This window comes from Lycorma delicatula, chromosome 13, assembly GCF_047948215.1.
Source record: "Lycorma delicatula isolate Av1 chromosome 13, ASM4794821v1, whole genome shotgun sequence".
In the NCBI taxonomy this organism is placed as follows: domain Eukaryota; kingdom Metazoa; phylum Arthropoda; class Insecta; order Hemiptera; family Fulgoridae; genus Lycorma; species Lycorma delicatula.
This window is the reverse complement of record NC_134467.1, coordinates 20,721,196-20,742,556: the sequence shown is the minus strand read 5'-3', so window position 1 is coordinate 20,742,556 and position 21,361 is coordinate 20,721,196. Positions and strand designations below refer to the sequence as shown.

General features: G+C 29.5%; 1 protein-coding gene across 2 annotated transcripts; it reads left to right on the top strand.

Moving 5' to 3' along the window:
* The first annotated feature begins 344 nt into the window (after positions 1 to 344).
* LOC142333895 (uncharacterized) lies at positions 345 to 15,251 on the top strand. Of its 2 annotated transcripts, XM_075381485.1 has the most exons (5): positions 345 to 621; positions 3,817 to 3,903; positions 8,920 to 8,982; positions 9,924 to 10,010; positions 12,717 to 15,251. In XM_075381485.1, exons 2-5 carry the CDS (start codon positions 3,856 to 3,858, stop codon positions 13,389 to 13,391), a joined length of 873 nt encoding a protein of 290 aa, XP_075237600.1. In that variant the 5' UTR covers positions 345 to 621; positions 3,817 to 3,855; the 3' UTR covers positions 13,392 to 15,251. The 2 variants fall into 2 exon arrangements, with proteins under 2 accessions (XP_075237600.1, XP_075237601.1); XM_075381486.1 differs by lacking the exon at positions 3,817 to 3,903.
* Positions 15,252 to 21,361: the final 6,110 nt, after the last annotated feature.

The window sequence follows — 21,361 nt, the reverse complement described above, 5'->3', positions numbered from 1 at the left end:
AACAAAAAAATATTTAAAGCTTTTCAATCGTTTTAGCACAAGTAATAATAAAAAAAAATATTTTTTTAAAAGCAGGCTGATTTTCTCGAAATTATAAAGAAAATAGTGTTTAATATAATTTTTATTTTCAATCTTAGTATTTACTGCTAATAGTAAAGAAATTTAGTAAGTTACATATGATTTAAATGATGAGAACTTTCTCGATTTTAAGACGGCGATCGGCAATCGAATTTTTCAAATTCAGGTAATATTAAAAATTTTAAAGTAATCGATAGTAGTGTTGCGAAACTTAAACAGTATCGAAATTTCTTACTATCGATTTTCCGATTACTTGAACCTGTTAATGAACGACGATGACCTATTAGTTGTTTACTGTTGCGTTAATTTTTAATAGTAAACCGTGTTATTGAATATAATTCTTTTTTGTAGATTTTGTTGTTTTTCTTTAGTAGTAATTAAAATTTTTGGTATGGTATTGATTTTCACAAATATTTTCCTGATTTGAGTTAATGGGTTTTTACTACTTAATGAAAAATAGGACGACTGTTGATCCTCCCATTGAACTGAGAATAAATTTTGTTTGATCGTACGCCATTCATTTATGTAAGCTTGTTTGAAATGGTAAGTAATACGGTAATTTTTCGATAGTTTTAATTTCCGTTATTTTTAAAAATTTCAAATTTTTTTTCTTTAATGGGGTCAAGTTTTTAAAAGCAGCTACCCGAATTTGAGAATGTATGCATATCTTATGTTAAATGATAGTTGAACGTGATTATTTTACTATAGATACAGATTCATATCCGTTTTGACATTTCCATTAACATTTCGTGATTTTTATTGCTATTTTGCAACTCGTGTGTATAAGGAATTTAAAAATTCATGACGTACGATGTAGAAACGTTGGTGTTGCTATTTTTTTTAAGTATTGTGACGTGGTTGTTTTTAGTAGTAATTAGCCAGATATATAATGCTGTCTTTTTGAAACTAACATTTTCATTGTTTTTTTTCTTTTAATTTTATGAAAAAATAAAGGATTTGTGTGAGGCAGCAGGAATAACATGTCATGTCATTTTACATGTGTAATGATTGTAAATGAAAAAAAGTGTTAGGATTTTAGTGTTGATCAAAATAAATGCGATGAAACACTTCAATCCCATTTTCATTAAGAAAAGCTCAGAACCAGTAACAACACCGCAAATGGTTTAATGCTTTAGCCCTTTCATTTATTAACAATACCAGTGCAGTAAGGTTTTAACCTTAGGCGCCTGCTTATTGCCATAAGCAGGCGTATTGTCATGATGAAGACTGAAACCATTTTTCCACAGTTCTGGCCATTTCATCTGTTTCAAAACTTCCTTATAATAATGATAGTTCATTGTTATGTGTTCTGAAATGCACTCTTCCAAAATTACAAGAATGACGTAAAAAATACAATGATCATAACTGAATTTGCACTTGCTTTGAAAAAGCTTCAGGTCTGTACTGAGTTGCTACAGCATTAATTGCAAATTTACTTGCATCAATCTTTTTTGCTGGGTGTGGTAACCCAAAGAAGAACTATTTTGGCACAAAGATTTTTCAAAATGAAAAAGGTTTCCAACAAAATTTTCCACAAGTGTATTATTCATGGCTTCAGTTATCATTTGGAACACTAGTCAGTAGTATTTTGAACAATTTGTTAAATTTTGCTATATTTTCTTTGCTTCTTAAAGTGGAAGGACATTTACAGACTTCCATTTTCGGCATCCTTCACTGAATCTTTTGTACCAGTCAAACACAAGTGCATGAGATATATGCAGCCTTCAATTCTACGATCAATTTTTAATTTATAGAAATATTTTAGCCAAATTGAAGTAAATCAGTCCTGAGATGAATGGCCAAAGTACACACACATGTTTTTTTTTGTCTAGGTGAACTAGTTGAAACATAAAGATTTGCAAAAAATCCGACACCCCATTTTTGACTTGATCACCATATTTTCCTCTTTAATATAGCTATTCTAGCTACATTCACTGGAAAGTAAAATATATAAGGTTAAATCCCATATTAATAATTTAATATGTAAATGATTGAAATATTATTAGGTAAATACATGAAGAAACTAAATATAAAAAATATCCAAATAAATCATAGTTTAGAACATGTATTAATAAAAATTATTTGAGCACATATTTCTGTATATGATGAATGTACAAGATCTGTTCAGAGAATAACGGAACTTTATTTTTTTAATCTTTATTATTAATTTTACAGATTATTAGTCCTTGTCTCCTTTAAAGTACTCCCTTCCCCTATTCACACTTTTCCCAGTAGTGTTTTCACTTTGTTAAGCAGTCCTGTATAGCTTCATTACGTCATCAATAGTCTGAAACTGGCATCCTTTCATAATGATTTTAATTTTGGAAATTTGTAACGCAGATCCAAGTCTGGCAAGTAGGAAGGTTGAGAGAGGACAGTCATCTGTTTTATGGCGCAAAACTGATGACTTGACATAATTTAATGTGTGGGTGCATTGTTATGGTGAAGGAACCATGAGTTGTCTCGTCATAACTCTTGTCTCTTTTTGCGGAATTTTTCACATAACTGTTTGTTGTATGCCTTGATAGTATGCATTGTTCACTGTTTCATCTTGAGATAACAATTCAAAATGCACAATTCCATTAAAATAAAAGAAGAAAGCATCACTTTGACATTGAATCGTGACTGATGCGTTTTTTGGAGTTCCTTTGCCATTCCATTGTGATGATAGAACTTTTGTCTTGATGTCATAGTCGTTAACCCAGCTTTCATCTCCTGTTATAATCTTTTGCATGAATGTTTCATCGCCATCAGCTTGTTCAAGAAGTTGTCGATAAACATCTACTCGATGTTCTTTCTGCTCTTCGATCATCAAATAAGGAACAATCTTTGCCGAAACTCAATGCATGTTCAATTTCTCACTCGGAGTGTTATGGCATGTTCCATTCAAGATGCTAACCTCTTGTGTAAGTTTTCTGACAGTGAAAACTGTGGAAGTGAAGAAAACTATACGTAACATTGTGTACGACCCAGGGTATCATCTCCATAAGCTTGTTTCCAAAGTTAGAACGTTTCTGTGAAAGTTTTCTCCAGTTTCATGCAAAATTTTATGATAAATATGACTGAGATGAATATTAATACTGACTGAGGGTTGAAAGAAAATTTTCTAATACAAAAGGTGTAGGTCATGCAGAAATCTACAACTTTTGTAGAGGTCACTTTTTAACATAATCTCAAAGTTTCTTAGAAAAATGTGGAAAATATTTTCTTTCGTTTTTTATTTTTCATTTTCACAAAAGTAGTTTAATTTTTACGAAATTTGGTGAAAGTATACCTTTCTGTGTCTTAAATAACCACTAATTTTTTAACATCAACTTTCGTTGGAATTGGTAATAATACCATATTTTTCTCCCCTTTTCAACCCCCCTAATCAAACTTCCACCACCACCCCCAATCATGCATTTTTTTTTTACGTTTATTATAAGCCCCTTTACCATTTCCACTTATAAAAGTCCAGGTAATAATTTTTTCCCCTCTAAAATGAGTTATTTCAATTGCGCTATGATGCTTACAGTTATTTTTTAATTATTGTGTGGTGTCCCTATAATCAAATATAATAAAATAACAAACAATAAAAACTGTAGATCTGTTTGGTATTTAATATTTTTATCTCCTTTAATATATAATTGTAGAAAGTATTTTATTTAAAAGTATTTATTGGTTTTCAGTTGTGTAATTTTTTTAACGTGCTTATTGTTCTTCAGTTTCTTTTAGTACATAATTAATAATTTGTTTCAGTTGTTATAACGAAACAGAAATTTTATTTTGTTAACAATTATGGCTTCCGATATTAAAATAGAAGGTATTGATTCCAGTAAAGAAGAGGTATGTATTATTATCTGTTTTATTTTACTTTAGTAATTAAACATATTAATGTAATGCTAACTTTTGTGTGAAGGCTTACCAGAGACACCGTTTGAATGCCTTTATGTCATATGCTTTAGTTTTATCATATTTTAGATATATGAAGATTAATAAAAATGTAATGAGAATTTTTTATTTATTTTGCACACTGTGTCTTTTCGACTGAGTTTGTCTTTTTCCCCACATGATGGCAGTATTATCCATAATACACATATATATATTTTCAGCAATATTAGATGTGTAATTTACATTTAACAGCCAAGTAATTAGGACATTTTTTTATTACGAGTGGCGATTTATTTTATTTGAAAATGACGAAACAAAAAATTTGCATTAAATTTTATGTTAAAAATATAATAAAATGCAGGACACAGTGGAAATGTTAAAGAAGGCTTACAGCAAGGATATTACAGTGGCACCAAGAGTTTATTAGTGTTACAAATGGTTTCAAGAAGGCCATGTAAATAACAAAAGGATTGGACATCCTAATACATCAACAACCAATGAAATTATAAAAAAAAAAAAATAAAGGAATTCTGTTTGATAAACTAATAAACATAGTTTTATTAGTTTTAAGACTTAAACTAGTTTTGGTACTTGCGTATTAACGCCACTGCAGCTACAGCTTTATTTAAAAACAAAGTAGTCAATCGGATTTTGGTGGAAAATGAACAGTCTCTTTATTAATTTTAATAAATGGTTATTTATATTTATTTTATAAATATAATTTAACCAAACTTAACCTATGCTCGCTAACCTTAACTAATTAACAGGAGTGTTTTGATTATTTAAATAATAAATAATTGCAATAATTACCGAATTTATTAAATAAATACTCAAAAAAATTACGGTGCTAATTAGTCAAGGTTAGCAAGCGAAGCGAGCGTAGGTTAAGTTTGGTTAAATTATATTTATAAAATAAATAAATATAAATAACCATTTAGTAAAATTAATAAAGAGACTGTTCATTTTCCACCAAAATCCGATTGACACTTTGTTTTTAAATAAAGCTGTACCTGCGGTGGTGTTAATATCCTAGTTTTTGGCAAAACTTAGTTAAAGACAAAAATTATAGTTTTTGGCACATGAAAATTTTTTTGTGTTTTCAATTTGTATATATATATATATATTTTTTTTTTTTGCTGAATTCAAAAATGCAATCAGTTTTCTATCATTCACAGTTTTTGTAAGATAACATTTTTTAAATATTGCTTTTGCAGAATTCAACATTTTTGGAAATAACTTGTCTACCATAGAAGAATAGTTTAAATGTAACAGAGGGTGGGACACAAATATAACATGAAGATATTAGCTCTATATGATGGTTTGTTTACTGTAGGTTTGAACATGTTACGATCCAACAGTCTTCTAGTGACAATCCAACAGTCTTCTGAGTCATGCAGTTTACAGCACTATTGTTTAAACATTTGCTTTGTACTGTGATTTTATTCTGTTTTATGATTTACACTTACATTCCTTTTGGTGTAAGTGAAACAATTTTGATTGACATTTTGGGTATGAAATGAGTAACAGCAAGATGTGTTGCAAATCTGTTTTCAGAGTTTGTTTCGACCAAAGCAGTTGTATGAAACAATTGTTTGTTGATATTACTAATGTCTCAGAATTATTCAAACTAGTCATAACAGGTGTTCAAACAAGTATTATATTAATATATAATGCTTATATATTACTATATTATTATTGTTTATATATTAATATATAAACAAGTCATAACAGGCTGAAACCTAGGTGTATGGTTATGATATTGAAATTGATTCTCATAAAACTTCTGTAGAACCAGGAATAAATAAAGTATTTCAATTTTGATCAAATGTTAAGGTTCTCTGTATGTTAATGGTTTTGTCCATTATGAATTCTTACGACAAGATTGTACAGTCAAGAATAGGGTTTACATGGGATTTCAATGCTCCAGCTCATACTACACTATTAATTTTTGATTATATAGCCAAAAATAACATTGTATGCTGCTAAAGCCTTCTTATAGCCTCTAGACATAGTAACCGTAGACTTATTATTTATTATAAAACATTTTTCAATAATAAATGAAATAAGGAAAAAAATCCCAAGTAATTTTAAGTCTTTATTAAAAATTGTTTTACATAAATGTTTTGAGAATTGGAAGAAACACTGGTATAAGTGTATCACACTTCTGGGAGACTACTTTGAAGAGGAAAATATCAATTTAAAAGAATAGGTAAATTCTTTTAGATAAATATTAAATTTCTCATTATTATTTGATCATACTTTGTATAATTTCATAAGCCACGAGGTGTAACCAAAATTGGCTTTCCAAGCAGTGTATGTTCTTTTAAAATAGTAACATGGAAAGCTTATAGAATATCTTTGAGATTGGAAAGAGATGCATGGTCACTCATTATGGACATTAAGCTTTTTTTTCTCTGTCCTTTATTTTGATGTGACTTCCTCCTTCATTTCCTTTTTACTCCAAACAATTTTTATTCACACTTTGCAGACTGAAGGCAACACGTACCGTATGATTTTTTATTTTTCATAGAATTTTTTCTTCTTAATTTTTATATGATTCAATTATTTATAAATATATTTAAATAAAAAATTTTAATGAAATTAAATTCAGAACATTTTGTTTTTTTCAAAATTTGTTGTTTATGAGCTATTACAGCATGTGCTATCAAATTATTAGAGATTTGCAATTAATTTCTGGTTAGTTGTCAAAGAAGTTACTGATAAGTGTTATGTATAAGATACCACAAACATTCAGTTTATTGCCAAAACTCTTTTTCATCCTTTTCACAAATTGTAATTTTCAGTTCTACCTCGTACTGGCCAAAAAATTATGATTTACTGTGCTATTTATTTTTGTATGATTACATTTCTGTAATTTATTTCATCTAAACATGGAATAATTTTTCTAAAATAAAAAAAAATTAAAGTGAAAGATATTTTCTCCAAAATTATCCCTTTCCATGATTGTCAAATGTGCATCTTTATTAAATCATAATTTAAAAAAAAATTATTTATTGCTTTTATAAATGGAATAAATATATTAATTATAGCTTATTATTAAAAAGAGAAACAAAATTTGTAATATAAACCTTTTAGCTAGCAAACAGAAATATGAAACTATTTTTTTTAATAAAAATTACACTTTCCCATTTATAAAAATTAAATTATAACGGGTTTAAAAATATTTTATACAACATTTACAAAAAAAGAAAACTCAATTTTTTACACTAAAAACAAAGTAAATATCTCTTTATACATAGTAAGAATGTAAAACAGTATCAATATCAACTTTCCTCAAATCAGGTAACAGAACTGTTCACGTAGCTAAACTTCAGCATATGAAAGGGCCTTATTATCCTTTCTTTGCCATTCCTAATAAATTACCAACCCATGTAGAAAAAATCTTCTTGTCAGTTGATTAGAAGATTAGTTGTTACAGAAACCATATTATTATTTTGATGAGTTTAAAAAAATACTAATTAAAAAAAAACTTAAATTTAAATATGTGCCAAATAATCTTATTAAAATTAAAGCCTTCTGCATTATGGTTTTTTGTAATTATTTTCATATTTAGTATAATTACATATTTACCTTAATATATTTCATGTTTTTATTTTAGATTATTAATATGGGACTTAAGAAATATAATATTATTTTATAATTAATTGCATATTTTATTTTGATCATGAATTTACCACACTTCCCTCGGATCCATTCACGCAAATGTGTAGCATTTCCTTTGTTTATGTAATTTCATTATTGTTACAAGGTTGCAACACTTTTCGGATACTTAGTATTAATTTTGTTAACTAAAAATTACGGTTTACTAAAAATTAATGGTTACAAACTAAGTCTAATCACAGAACAGATTTTATCTGTTCAAAAAATTTAAGTGTTAAAAATCTGATCCAGTATTCAAATTGTACCGATCAATTCAGCCAGACAAGTGAAAAAGTAGCCTTATCTAAGAAGTTCTGATATTCATTGTCATTAATAAAATATGATACAAAATTCCAGTCCAATGCAAGGTTTTTGATGATGTGTAAGAAAACGATTGAAGTTGTTCATATAAAATTTATGGAACACAAACTATCAAGTTCACATATACAATGTTTGGATTTGGATAAGGTTGTTGGGACATTTCCAAAACCTTCTCAATATTAGTTATAAAAATAAAATAAAAATCAACCTTACGAACAATTTATATTATGTCTAGTACTTTTGGTGATTCGACCATTCTCAGGAGTGAATTTTTTTTTCTTATTTAAAACATTAAAATTAATAAAGTAAATTAAAACATATTAAAATCATAGCGACTGGTCATCGTGTAACTAATTTGTTGTTTGAAAAATTCTTCTCGATATTCTTAATATGATAATATTGTCCTGTCTTCGGGGTTTGATAAGATTATTGAGAAATAGCTCATGTAAAAACTCTTACAAATGTAATTTATTTATCTTAAATAACTTATAATGTACAAAATAGATCAATTATAAATAGCCAAATACAATTCTGATTTTAATAATATAAAGTTTACAATAAGTAACAAAACTAATACAGAATTAGCAAGAAATTATGACTGTAAGATAACATCACAAAATCAACAATTCACTTTATGCGAAAATTATTTACTTTCAATATTTTAAAAGTGTCGAACAGCTTCTCGTACTTAACCATTGTTCAGAAATTACCGCACATTCGCTCCAAATGTGAATGTAAATTAAAATTCACTGCTCCTCAAAAGTATTTATATCTCCGAACCTAGGACTTGACTTGTAGTATCATTACCTTACCCACTGTTTTGTTTGTTCAAACAGACAATTTCTATTTTCTGCACCTTCTACAATTTTCTATAAATTTTTTCTAGAAAGAATTTCTTCAGGATTTTTAGTTTTATTTTCTCTCTCTCTCTCTTTCTTCTGGAAGGTTCTCTATCTGTTATAATACTTATAAATTGTTTTTTTGTTTCAGAAGCTTGTTAATAGCAATACTGAACTTGCTGACCCGTTAACAATATTAATAAAAACTGAAAAGGTAGGTTTTATAAATGTATTTTTAGTTATTACAAGATTATTATTCTTTAGTTTGCCTTAATAATATTTAAGGAACAGCTCAGAATTAATTGGGAATCATTTTTAAAACTTTTTTTTTATGGAGAATTTTACAGCGGTTATCCTGGGTGAGGTGGCACAATGGTCGATCATGCTGACATTAATCGTTATTTAATGTTCTAAAATATAATTATCAATCCTTGAAGGGCTTTAAAAAAAAAAAAAAATATTCACATGAGTAATTGAATCACTTATTTTTATCTATTTATGCTTTACATTATATATTTTTGTTTAAAATGCTGTCTGCCCTATAATAATGCTCAAACAATTCTTGTGAATTACTTTTCTTTTTTTTAACTTGAATGAATGAATGCAGAAAATCAACATCAAGAGGACTGCTAATTAAGGCACTTTCTAATACAAAAAAAAATTATAAATACGAATACAAAAAAAATTTATTTATTTATTTTTTTTTTTTTATAATTTTCCGGTTAAAATTTTTTGAATTACACAGTGAGATCAGGATATAAATATCATTATTATAATCCAGAAGTAAGGAATGATGAAAAAATCATTAAAATCATTTTGTAGATAATAAAATGTTTCTTTTTTGTTAAGTTTTCCTTCTAATTTATATGGAAGAAACTTACAGTTGATCACCAGAGGAGGCTTCCTTTACAAAATAAGTTATAATTCATTTGGTAAAGATTAAGACTTAAACATAAATGATGAAATAAAATACCTTCTTTTTTTCTACAAAAAAAATAAAAACATAGAAGTTGAAGCAATAAGAGATTCTATTAAAGGGGTGGTATTTTCAGACAGTCAATGAAAAGAGGGTTTTTCATCTTTTAGATCTAAAATTCTGTTTTTTAAGTTTATAATTTTTAATGAGGTTTTTTATTTCATTAACCTTTTTTTTAGGAAGATAATTTTGATCTAGAAGAAGAAGAAGAAGTAGAGACAATTTTGGGTAATGATTTTCAAGATGTGATTAATCAAAAAGATAAGGTTAGTAAAATTAATAATTAATGAGCCGTATTTAAATACTGTATTGATTCCTTTCTGTTATTCTTTCTTATTGTTTTTCTTTGGGCTTTCCTTTATTTACTTTTTCTCTTTGGTTTCTTTTTTTCATCTATATTTTTATTTTATTTTACCCTTTACGCTTCTTGTATTGTTATGGCATGTTTTTATTTACTCAATTCAGAATATATTATCTATACTTGTTTTATACAATTAAAGGTCAATCAATATTGGGTCATTTCTGAATGATTCTTTTATTGCTGAAGTTATTGAAATTTATAGAAGTTTTAAGGCATAGATTTTTCCAGGTAACACCTTTTAAGGAATAATATTTAAACCGAGAGCATGTCATACATACAGTGTAATTTTTTGTCTAATAATATTTTTAAATAAAGCTCTCCATCAAAGATAACAGTATGGTTTCAATAAACAGAATTTAGAAAATAAATGAGTTTTGTTTTGGCATTATATTAGTCAAAATCAGCTAAAATATACTTGAGGTATCATTGATTTGATTGAAAATATTGTTTCATAATTTTTATGATTATTTAAGGTTAATTTTGTTATATTTTATGTTTATGTCATGACCAACAGTGAAAACCATGTAAAACTTATTAATTTGAGTGACAAATTGAACCTGATTTGTGAAATAAATGTTTTAAAACTTATGAAAGATTTTTATTATCTTTTTGCACTGACTTATACTGCTGTTTATCTCATACTAGCATAAAATGTTCTTTTATTAAATGGGAAACATATTCTTATAAATAAATTGTTCATTAGTACAAGAGTCATTTAATAATAAAAGAGGCAAATTGCAACAGCGAAGAGGCAAATGGCAAACTGTTATTATCCATTCTTAGTAAAAATGAATGGATAATAACAGATCCATTCTTAGTAAAAATGAATGGATAATAACAGTTTAACCAAGCATATCTTTGATTTGATAAACAATTACAAATTCAAACCCACATGGTTCCGAAGAATTGAAAAATATGAAAAATGCCAGAATCAACACAAATCTACTAAGAGATAGAATGCTTTTTAAAGAAGCAACCCATAAAGCAGATTTTCAAAAAAACAATCAACCAAAAAAAAGAAAAAGGATGTGTGAGGAAAAGGAGAACCATACGCTTGAAGAATGAAAAAAGTGTGACAAGAATCGGATTGAAACATTTTTACATTTGATTAGACAGTAATTTCAGTAATTAGACAGAAAAGTAAAAATAAGATCTCATTTTCCCATCAATATTTTTATTTGATATTAAACACGTGAGGTGGTTGAAATGTAACACACAGTCCATCATAATTCACAAATGAAATAAATATGGTATTTTATTATATATTTTATTTGCTTCAAAAATATACATTTTAATCACCACAAAGATATATCAACCCCATAGGGGAAGGCAACCATGGTTGCCACACGATCCCCCCACCATTCCTAGCCCTGATGGGCTTTAACAGGAGACTACTTAAAGAAGTTACATTTCTTCCAACAGTGAACCGGTTAACTCATTTCGTGTTTGTGTTTGGAGACATATGTGTCATGTTTAATAATCTATGGAGCTTACAATTCTACAACATGATGATGGTTGGTTACCCACATTCCATGCAACTGCCAAGTCCAATTTACATCAATATTGGGCTGGAAGAAAAAATGTATGTTTTTGTAGCAAATTGTATTTTTAATACAATATTTATTTCATTTGACTGTGTCTTTTCATTTGTGAATTATGACTGAACATGCGTTACCATTTCAACCACCTCTCGTGTAAAATAAAATTTACTTTTTTTTTACTTTTCAGTATAATTACTGAAATTTTATAAGCATTTTTTCCAGCAATAAATGCTGGAGTTTATCAAATGTGTAAAAAGTTTCAATCCAGTTCTTGCAAAAATGTCATTCCTTTTTCAGAATAACATTTGAAAAGCGATACACAATGTTCCTTTTATTGTTTGTTCTTTTCGGTGAGGTTGTATGGCACCCATTGCGAACAGGTTTTAAAGTAGCCTGGTTATGCAATAATATGTCCTTGTTCTGTCAGTATGCCTATCTAGGTGGCAATGCATTTTTATGTGTTACAACAGTCATTTTAAATTGATTCATCCACCTCCTTTTCGTGCTTCTCTTCGATTACAGTAACTGGTCAAATACTGCGAGATTCTTCCTCAATACTCACTTTACTGGTTTCTGAGGAAAGAAATTTTTTTTTCTTACCTACTTACAGTTTTGAGTGAAATGACAGTTTCATTGCCATAAATGGCTTTTAGAGGACGTTAAAAGTCACTGGCATTCACTTTTTCAACTGTAAAAAGTTCAATCACTGCACTGTTTTAGATGCATTGAAATAGCAGCATACTCGACTCAATAATAGTGGTGACTGACAACGAGAGGATGGGGTCAAGTTTTGGAGTGTTAGTAGAAGGGGAATGAATTTACAAGATGACAGCACCTCTCGCTTTGTGGAACATTCTGTTCTCTTATGTTCCAGTGTGCATACATTTCAGCCATCCCTTGTAAATCAAAGCGGATGTTATTTTTTTTTTATTTCTCTTATATTTATTTTTGAGAAATTTAATACTATTATTAATATTTTTGTAGTAATTTTACCATTTAAGTATGATTGTGTTTGATTAAAAAAAATCATTGTGATATTATTTTTGTAATTCAATTTTATTTTATTTCAGGAATTCAAATTGCAAACAGAATCGTATCAAGAAAATCAAAATACTGCAGTTAATGTAACAAATGGGCCTGAAATTAATGTATCATCTTCATTAGCAGAAAATAGATTAAATTCAACAATAACTGAGAATAATGTGGAAAAATCTGTAATTGATATTAAAAAACCTGTAACAAAGCCATTTAAATGTACCGAATGTAAAGCTGCTTTTAAATTTTTATCACATCTTAAGACACATGCAAGATTACATACCGGAGAACGACCATATAATTGTAATATTTGTAATAAAAGATTTAATGAAGCGAGCGATTTAAAAAAACATATGAGAGTACATTTTGGTGAGACACCGTTTAAGTGTGATGAATGCGGAAAGGAGTTTGCACGATCAGATTATTTACATAATCATAAACGAATACATTCGGGAGAAAAACCTTTCAAATGTGATGTATGCAGCAAACAATTCTCTGTTTGTAGTAATTTAAAACGGCATAAAACAATTCATTCCGGCATAAAACTTTATTCTTGTTTTATGTGTCAAAAGACGTTTTCTCATTCCGGTGATTTAAAAAAACATTTTAGGGTTCATTCGGGTGAAAAACCATTTAAATGTGATATATGTTTTAGAGAATTTTCTAGATCTGATTCTTTGAAATGTCATATGAAAATACATATAAGATAATAGACATAGTAGAGATAAGTGAAAAGTGCGACCGAACAAATATATGTGCACATTACTATTGATATTTAGTTTTCTGTGGCATAAGGATCTAAATGCATTCTCTGTGCTGTAACCCATTTAATTTAATCATACCTCATTAGATGGCAGCACAATATCATATTCATTTCAAAGAAATTTTCCATCAAATCTGCTAAACAAAGATTTATGTTACATAATGGTGGAATTACATAATGTTTATTCTTCCATCTTAGCTGTCTTCACTCTATTTGCAGAAAATGGACTAGTATAAGAGTTTGTGTGGTGTGCGTAGTAATACAGATTTCAGTATTTTTTATTTTGGTTAGGTTAGTAAGCTATTTTTTGAATGGTGTCATCAGTGACTGAATAAAAATCTATCTGTTGATTACGCATTTGATTAGCCTGTTATGCTAGCCAACAATACGACTGACTTTCTTTACAACAGTGAATTGTAACGTATATCTTTGATCAGCTACATCCTTCAATTATTTACGGAAAATATAACTAACTGTGTTAATATTATTGTTCATCAAAAATATAAATACCAAGTGGTCATAATAAAGAACCTCATGACACGATTTATCAAGTGAGCATGTGCGTACCAGAATGGAAATTAAGGTGAATTAATGATTTATTAAAACAAATTGTAATTAATAAAAATAATTAATATCTTATAATATGCAAACGTGTTAATAATATAAAATAAGTAACAAAAACAGTGATTAATTAATAACCTTCATTAAAAAATGTGAAAAATAAATACGTATAAGTTTCTTAGATCTCACAGTAAAAATAATTACTTGAATAATTCATTTAAAGCTACAGAAAATCTACAGAGTTGAATCACTTTCTTACAATGAATATAGAGTACTCCGCTTTCACAAAAAGGACTTTATTCAAAACCCAACTAATACAAAATATGTTACTGAAGTTGATACAAACTACAGAATGGTAATAAACGCTTACATAAATTTCACAAATATATTTTTGAAAATAGGTTATCTACTCTTAGGCAGGTCCCTTACCCTCATGCCTGTTCCTATTTCCTGCTAAACCTTTGAATTCATAATTCCCATTTTCTTTTAGATAATGATTAATTTTTAATTTTTGCAAAAAAAGGTTTTTTTGTACTTCTACTAATCTTCTAGTACCTTAAAATTAATCCTCTCTCTCTCTCTCTCTCTCTCTCTCTCTATATATATATATATATATATATATATATAAATCACTTGTCTTTCTGATTTTTTTTAAATTTCTTTATTAACCTTCTATTGTCATTCATTTTATTCATTAGATTTTCATTCTCCAGACTCCTTTTGAACACATTTTTCAATACTTACTGCCTTTTCTTTTACCTTTTTACTCTCCCGGTGATTATAGCAGCTATTCTGTTAAGGGAAAGTATGGTAATCATGTTAAATATTTGGTATCAGGTTTTTTTTTTTAAAATCTTTACATTTTAGGGTCCAACTAGTTCATATAAACCAATTAACATTTGCATGTGTATTGCTCTGTTTTTGACCTTATATATCAGGACCAACTGAAACAATTTCTTCAAGTTTTGTTCAGATATTTCTATAATCATTAATTTTTTTTCTTCAAAATTTGTTAAGGGTGTGGAGGTATATCTTGTAAAAATTGATTTTGATTTTCTTCTGAGGAACTTTTGAAAAACTCTACTTTGGCAAATCTGTTACTTACATTTCATATGTAAGTAATACAAAAAGGTTTTTTTTTTAAATCAACCCTTTCCACCTCTTAAAAATTAAATTTTTTTTTACTCTATCTCTCTTTGGTTTTAATATTTAAAAAAAAACTTTTAAATATTTTATACTTCATATAAAGGGCTATCAAAAAATGTCTACAATTTTATAAAATAGTAAACTCCAAAACTTAAACACGTTTTTTGAAAATGTTTATGTTTTTGTTTTAGCCTTTATTAAAAGGAGTGTTAGATTTAGGGAAAACTTTACTTAAGCAAATTTCTTAAGCTTAACGTATAAATGAATATTTTTAGAAAAACATTTATTAAAATTTAATCCCCGCCTTTAAAAAATAAAGTATTTTGTTTTTGTTTCCAATTCTTTTAGATTTTTATTATTAAAAAAAGTCTTAATATTTTTCCTTGTCACTTTAACGACAATTAAAATTTACGTAGTTTTGGCCCCTATAATATAACTCTGGCTCAAAATAAGAAGCAGTTTGTTTTATTTCTAACGTAAAAGTTATACTTTATTTTTTCATTATTTTTAAATAATTTCTTTTTTAATTTATTTATTTTTTGTTATGGATCATTTCTTTATACATTTTTTTTTTTTATTAAATTGCCCACACAGAGTAATGGAGCCCCCAAAATAAAAAAAAACTTTTTATCTGAAATTTGGAAATTTTGATGCTTAAATCTTATTTTGGTAATCAAAAAAAAATCCCCAAAATACCTAGACCCCCAAAATATTAATCTTTTTAATTTTTAATAATTGAACTGGAAAGATTTTCCAATGAAGCCGGAAAGATTATTTTAATTTTATTTTTCTGTTGTTATTTTAATTATGTAATTCCTTTTTAAACTATTTTTCCAGTAATTGTGATGTTTTACTGTATGCTTTTAGATGGAATTTGAATTATGGTAGTTTTACGAGTCTTCTGACTACATTCTGGTATTGTAGGTTGTGGTACACAGTTTTACAATCTCTTGTAAAAAACTGATGTTTATAGATACGACATTTAATCGTTTGTGTTGATAGCTAATCTGTTCTTACAACTTTTCCATTCTTCATATCTTCTATTTCTTATATGACTCCTAATTTTAGGATCGCTGCTTGTTCTTCAGTCTCTTCTATTTCAACCTGATCTGTAGTCAGTTCATCTGACTAATTGATCGATATAATTCTTTCGTATATTCCTTTTACCATTTATTTCTCTCTTCCTTTCTGTGTAACACTTGACCTATATTGGCAGTTTATTTAGTATTTCTACTTTTCCTATATATTGATCTCATTTTATTGTTTTTGCTTAAATAAATTTATCTTTTTCTTTGTATGTCTTCTATATCTGAGCTTAGTAATATATTTTTTTCCTTTGTATTCTTATTTTGTACTAGTATTAATTCATTATTCAATTTTCTGAACCTCTTATCTTCTTCATTCTTCCTATTCTAATACATTCAAAAAATAATTTTTTTCCCCTTCTCCCCCAAACCGGTTATCTATTTAAGTATACTCGGTCTGGGAGAGTGTCCTTATACTCTAAGGGGGCCTTCCCGCTGGCTATAATTCCAGCACGGCAGGTCGGCCCCCCCGTTTGGATCTTTTATTACTTTTATTGCTTGCCTGCCTCCAGTCCCCAGGTAGGTAGTCAGGTCCAGCAAAGCTGTCCCCAGCCCCGCCCCAGGGACCGGGTCTTGGTCTTTTAGTATGCCTGCCTCAAACCCCGCAGCTGGGGAGCCGGCTATGCCGTTACGGACCCCGACCACGAGGCCGGGTCTCGGTCTTGATATTTTGATATTTACCCCACACACTAAATCAGAAACAAGAAGACGATTTGAATTCAACCAACAATAAAAGTCATCTAATACCTCTCCAGAAGAAAAAACAGAAGGCTCCTAGTAGCCTCTTCGTCTGGCTTCCTCATCTTTTTCCTTTAAAACCAGACGTCTGAAGTCCTCAAATTTCCTCCAGTTGTCAGACGAAGTCAGCAGAAATCCCAGAAATACATCGGCATTAAGGCCTCGAATATCAGCAGCTCTTCTACGTTCAGTCCAATATGGGCAATAAAATAAAGTGTGCTCGGCCGTATCAACCGCCGGACAATACATACAAATGGAGTTTCTTCTCCAGCCAAAACGGAAGAGATATTCCTCAAAACAGCTGTGCCCAGTAAGCATTTGAGTTGTATAATATCCAACCTCCCCGTAAGCACGATCAAGCCATATATCCAAATTCGTAATCAGTTTTTTATTCCATACAGATCTTTGTAGCTGTGTCCATCTTTCACGCTACTTCTGTCTTGTGATATTAATAGCCTCTTGCTTGCCAATCCCTTGAAACCTATACAACCGTTGGTTGTTGAAACCAAAACTTGTAACTCGATAGGTGGTACATCAGTACCACCTATCGAGTGATGCGTGATGTAACCATGCACACAGTTTCATAGGCAACCGTACGATATCCACAAGCTACCCTCAGAAGAGCCCGCCTATAGAGGCTTTGAAGTCGTCTAACATTTCTCATTGTACTTAGTGCTCTACTCCATACCGGGGCAGCATACAATAAAGCAGATGTCACAGCTGAAATAATTCAAAAAATAACTATGCGTTCGAAAAGTAACTATAAACCTGTCGTGCAGTTACACAACTATATGTAACATCAGTTTATCTTATCTAGTTATTGAAATGGTCTTATGAATATCCAAACATATCTCTACACACGTTTCTTCTTGTTCTCAAAGACTAGTAAGTTGTTTATGTGGAATGTTGTTGAAATCACAAGTAGCAGTTTGAAGTTACTGGAGGCTGTGGGAGTTTCTTTGATAAGCATTACTTTTGGCGTTACACCAGAAGTAAAAATCCAGAGAATGAGGTAGCCAAAAGTCCTTAGAAAGGATTCAATCTCTGGAAACCTCTTTCTGTAACTTCATAGGCTGTAAGCATGGTTGTACTGTTATTGTAAAAGGTGGATCAGAGGAAATGCATGTTTTTCACTACTGGATAACTTCGGTTGTTTTAATTTTAGGAAAAAAGTTTTACATTAAATAATATTTTTATTGGATTTTTGAAATCAACATATCTTAATTAGTTTCAGAAAATAATGTCATTAAGATAACATCGTTCTTGTCGGTTGCAAATTCGAAACCTCTCCTCAAAGGTTTGCATGGCTTTCTCCAACATTTCATTCGACACAGTTTTCATTTTTTTTTTATGTATGGTAATTTTCAGGTCTTTGATTGCTTGTGGTTTGTTCATGTACACTCTTGATTTCAGGTAGCCTACAAAAAGAAGTCGCAAATTGATAGATTGGGAGAGTGTGGGGGCCGAGAAACTTTACCAAATTGTGAAATAACATGTTCAGGAAAAATTTGTTGAACCACTTCAGTCGATGCTCTCATCATGTGAGCTATGGTACCATCCTGTTGTAACCATATTTCTTACCCGATGCCTTCCTAGTTCTGGATGCAGGAAGTTTAACATGGTGATGTAGCACGCTGATATCACTGTAACTGCTGTTCCCCCTCTTCAAAAAAGTAAGGACCAACAATCCCTATTATGGAGACATCACACCACACTTACTTTTGAGCTGTGGAGAGGTTTTTGGTGTAGTTCTCATGGGTTCTCAGACGCCCAGTACCGGTAGTTCTGGGCATTACCAATTACAATTGGTAGTACAGCATTACCAATTGTGTACAGGCTCCTGCCTCATGTTCTCTATTCGTTGATGATTTTGTTATTTACATTGCTAGCCGTTCAATGCCCACTGCAGAGCGACTGCTACAGAACACTATATTTCGCCTTGCTTGGTCCAGAACTACTAGTTTCACATTTTCAGCCGAAAAAACGAAATGAGTAAGTTTTATTATTTTGGAGTTATTTTACCCATTTATTAATAAAAATTCCAGGCGATGATAACGCTCAAGCGTTTTTTGCCCACAAACAAAAGAAAATAAAAAATTAAAAAACCGGTAGTTCTGTATATTAATGTAGCCATCCAGATGGAAATTGGCTTCATCAGTCATCATTATTAGGCTGTTTGCATCTTCCATAAGAATGATGTTCATTATGTCACAAAATTCTTTGCATTGCACAAAATCCATTTCAGTTACCTGCTGGACGATCATTATTTTGTACGGCTGAAATTTGAGATCACCGTAGATGCGATAAAGCAAACGATGTGACATACCTAGCACTACAGTCTGTCACCTAGTGGATCGTTTCAGACTAGCAAGAACTGCTCTTCTCAGTCTGTCTACACTGTCTAGAGATCGGATTGAATGGAGAAGGTCAGGTGGTTTTTTCTTCATCACAGATCCAGTACTTTTAAACACATCAGAGTATGATGTTTTGATCTGGAACTGCGCCTCGACGTTTGACGTTAAAATTTTGACGGAAAAGATGTTGAAACATGACCACAGATTCATTGTTTCTAAAAAATTGCTCAACAGCAAACACACAATGTTTGACGCTTCATAGCAACTAAAAGCTGCATTGTCTTAGCTGTCTGCCACAGGTCGTCGAAGATCATTTACACTTATCACGTCGAAGGTCACTTATCACTTAGTACTAGCAGTTTAAAAAACATGCGTGTCCTCTGCTCCACTCTGTATATATAATGTTATTAATTTTGTCCTTGTTAGCTCTTTCATGAACACATGAATGATTTCACCATAACGAGACTCAGTTATAGTTTTTTTGAAGAATATCGGGCCTACTGTTTGTCTTCTGGATGTTGCAATCCACACCCCAATCTTCTGGCCATGTAGAGAGGACTTCTTGTACTATATATGGGTTGTTGACAAATCATAAACATGAATTCTGTTTGTACACATACCCTGATAAACGGAACCATGCCTCGTCAGTGTAGAAAATAGCCAAAAGAATTATTCGCTAGAAATTGTTGAAACCATTTACAGTATTGAATTTGCTTTCCATACTCTGGTTGATAATTTTTTAACCCTTTTCGCTTTATATGGGATGATACTGTTTTTATTTTCCCAAAATTTCATTTACTTTGTATATTTTTTATATTTCTTCCTTTCAATAAACTTTTCCTTATTACATTTTTTCAAATTATTACTTTTATATTTCTATTTTTTAACTTTCACTTAAATTAACACTGTGTTAATTATTAATGTTTATTAGACAATCAGATTCAGTTTTCATTTATAAAAATTTTATTTAATTTTGTTGAGAAGTAATCAACATTATGTGGACATTCAAAATTTGTAACTTCAACTTCATAATTTAATTTTTTTAAATAATTTTGTACGTTTTATATATTTTCATTCATTATATATCTTCAATAATGTGTTAACATAAATTTATATTTAAGCACAAAAGAAGGTATGATAAATAGTATAAATAAATAAATTAAAATTTATTATATTTCTGATTCTTAGTCTTTTAGGATAAAAAAGGTTTGGTATAATGATTTTTGGTGTAATAATAAAACTAATAATATGTATTATTTATAACAAAAAATTATACTGCTACCTAGCTTTAAAAATTATTGGATACAAATTTTTATAAGCTTTAACAAACTTTTTTTATATCATAAAAGGAAACTGCTTGTTGTATGATTAGCTGTAATATATGACTACTTCCTTAATTTGTATGTGTAAATAAAGTATTTTCTTAGATATGTCTGTATTATTGGCTTATATTATTGAATGTTGATGGCAAGACGGCTGGGTTGGTTATGAGAAAGAGACATCGGATTAACAGCAACTCTCTCAAAAAATTAAAGATGATTTTTTTATGATGGAAATTAGAAAAAAGCATGTTTGTGAAGCAGAAAATTAATACTAAATATCAGCTTCCATAACAGTAGGTATTAGATGTAAACGTTGTTCCTTCAAATTATTGCCGCGTGTTAGCGGTTCGACAAGTATTAAAACACTTAACAAATGTAAAAATTTATAAATACAATTTATTATTCTGAAGACATAAAACAAAATAATTAATAATAATAATACATTTATATATATATAAAACGTAAAAATAAATAGTAATTGAAATAAAAAGACAAGTTTTATTTAATGACAGTTTAATTTTTTTTTTTTTTTTTTTTGTCTTCAGTCATTTGACTGGTTTGATGCAGCTCTCCAAGATTCCCTATCTAGTGCTAGTAGTTTCATTTCCGTTCTACATCCTACATCCCCAACAATTTGTTTTACATACTCCAAACGTGGCCTGCCTACACAATTTTTCCCTTCTACCTGTCCTTCCAATATTAAAGCGACTA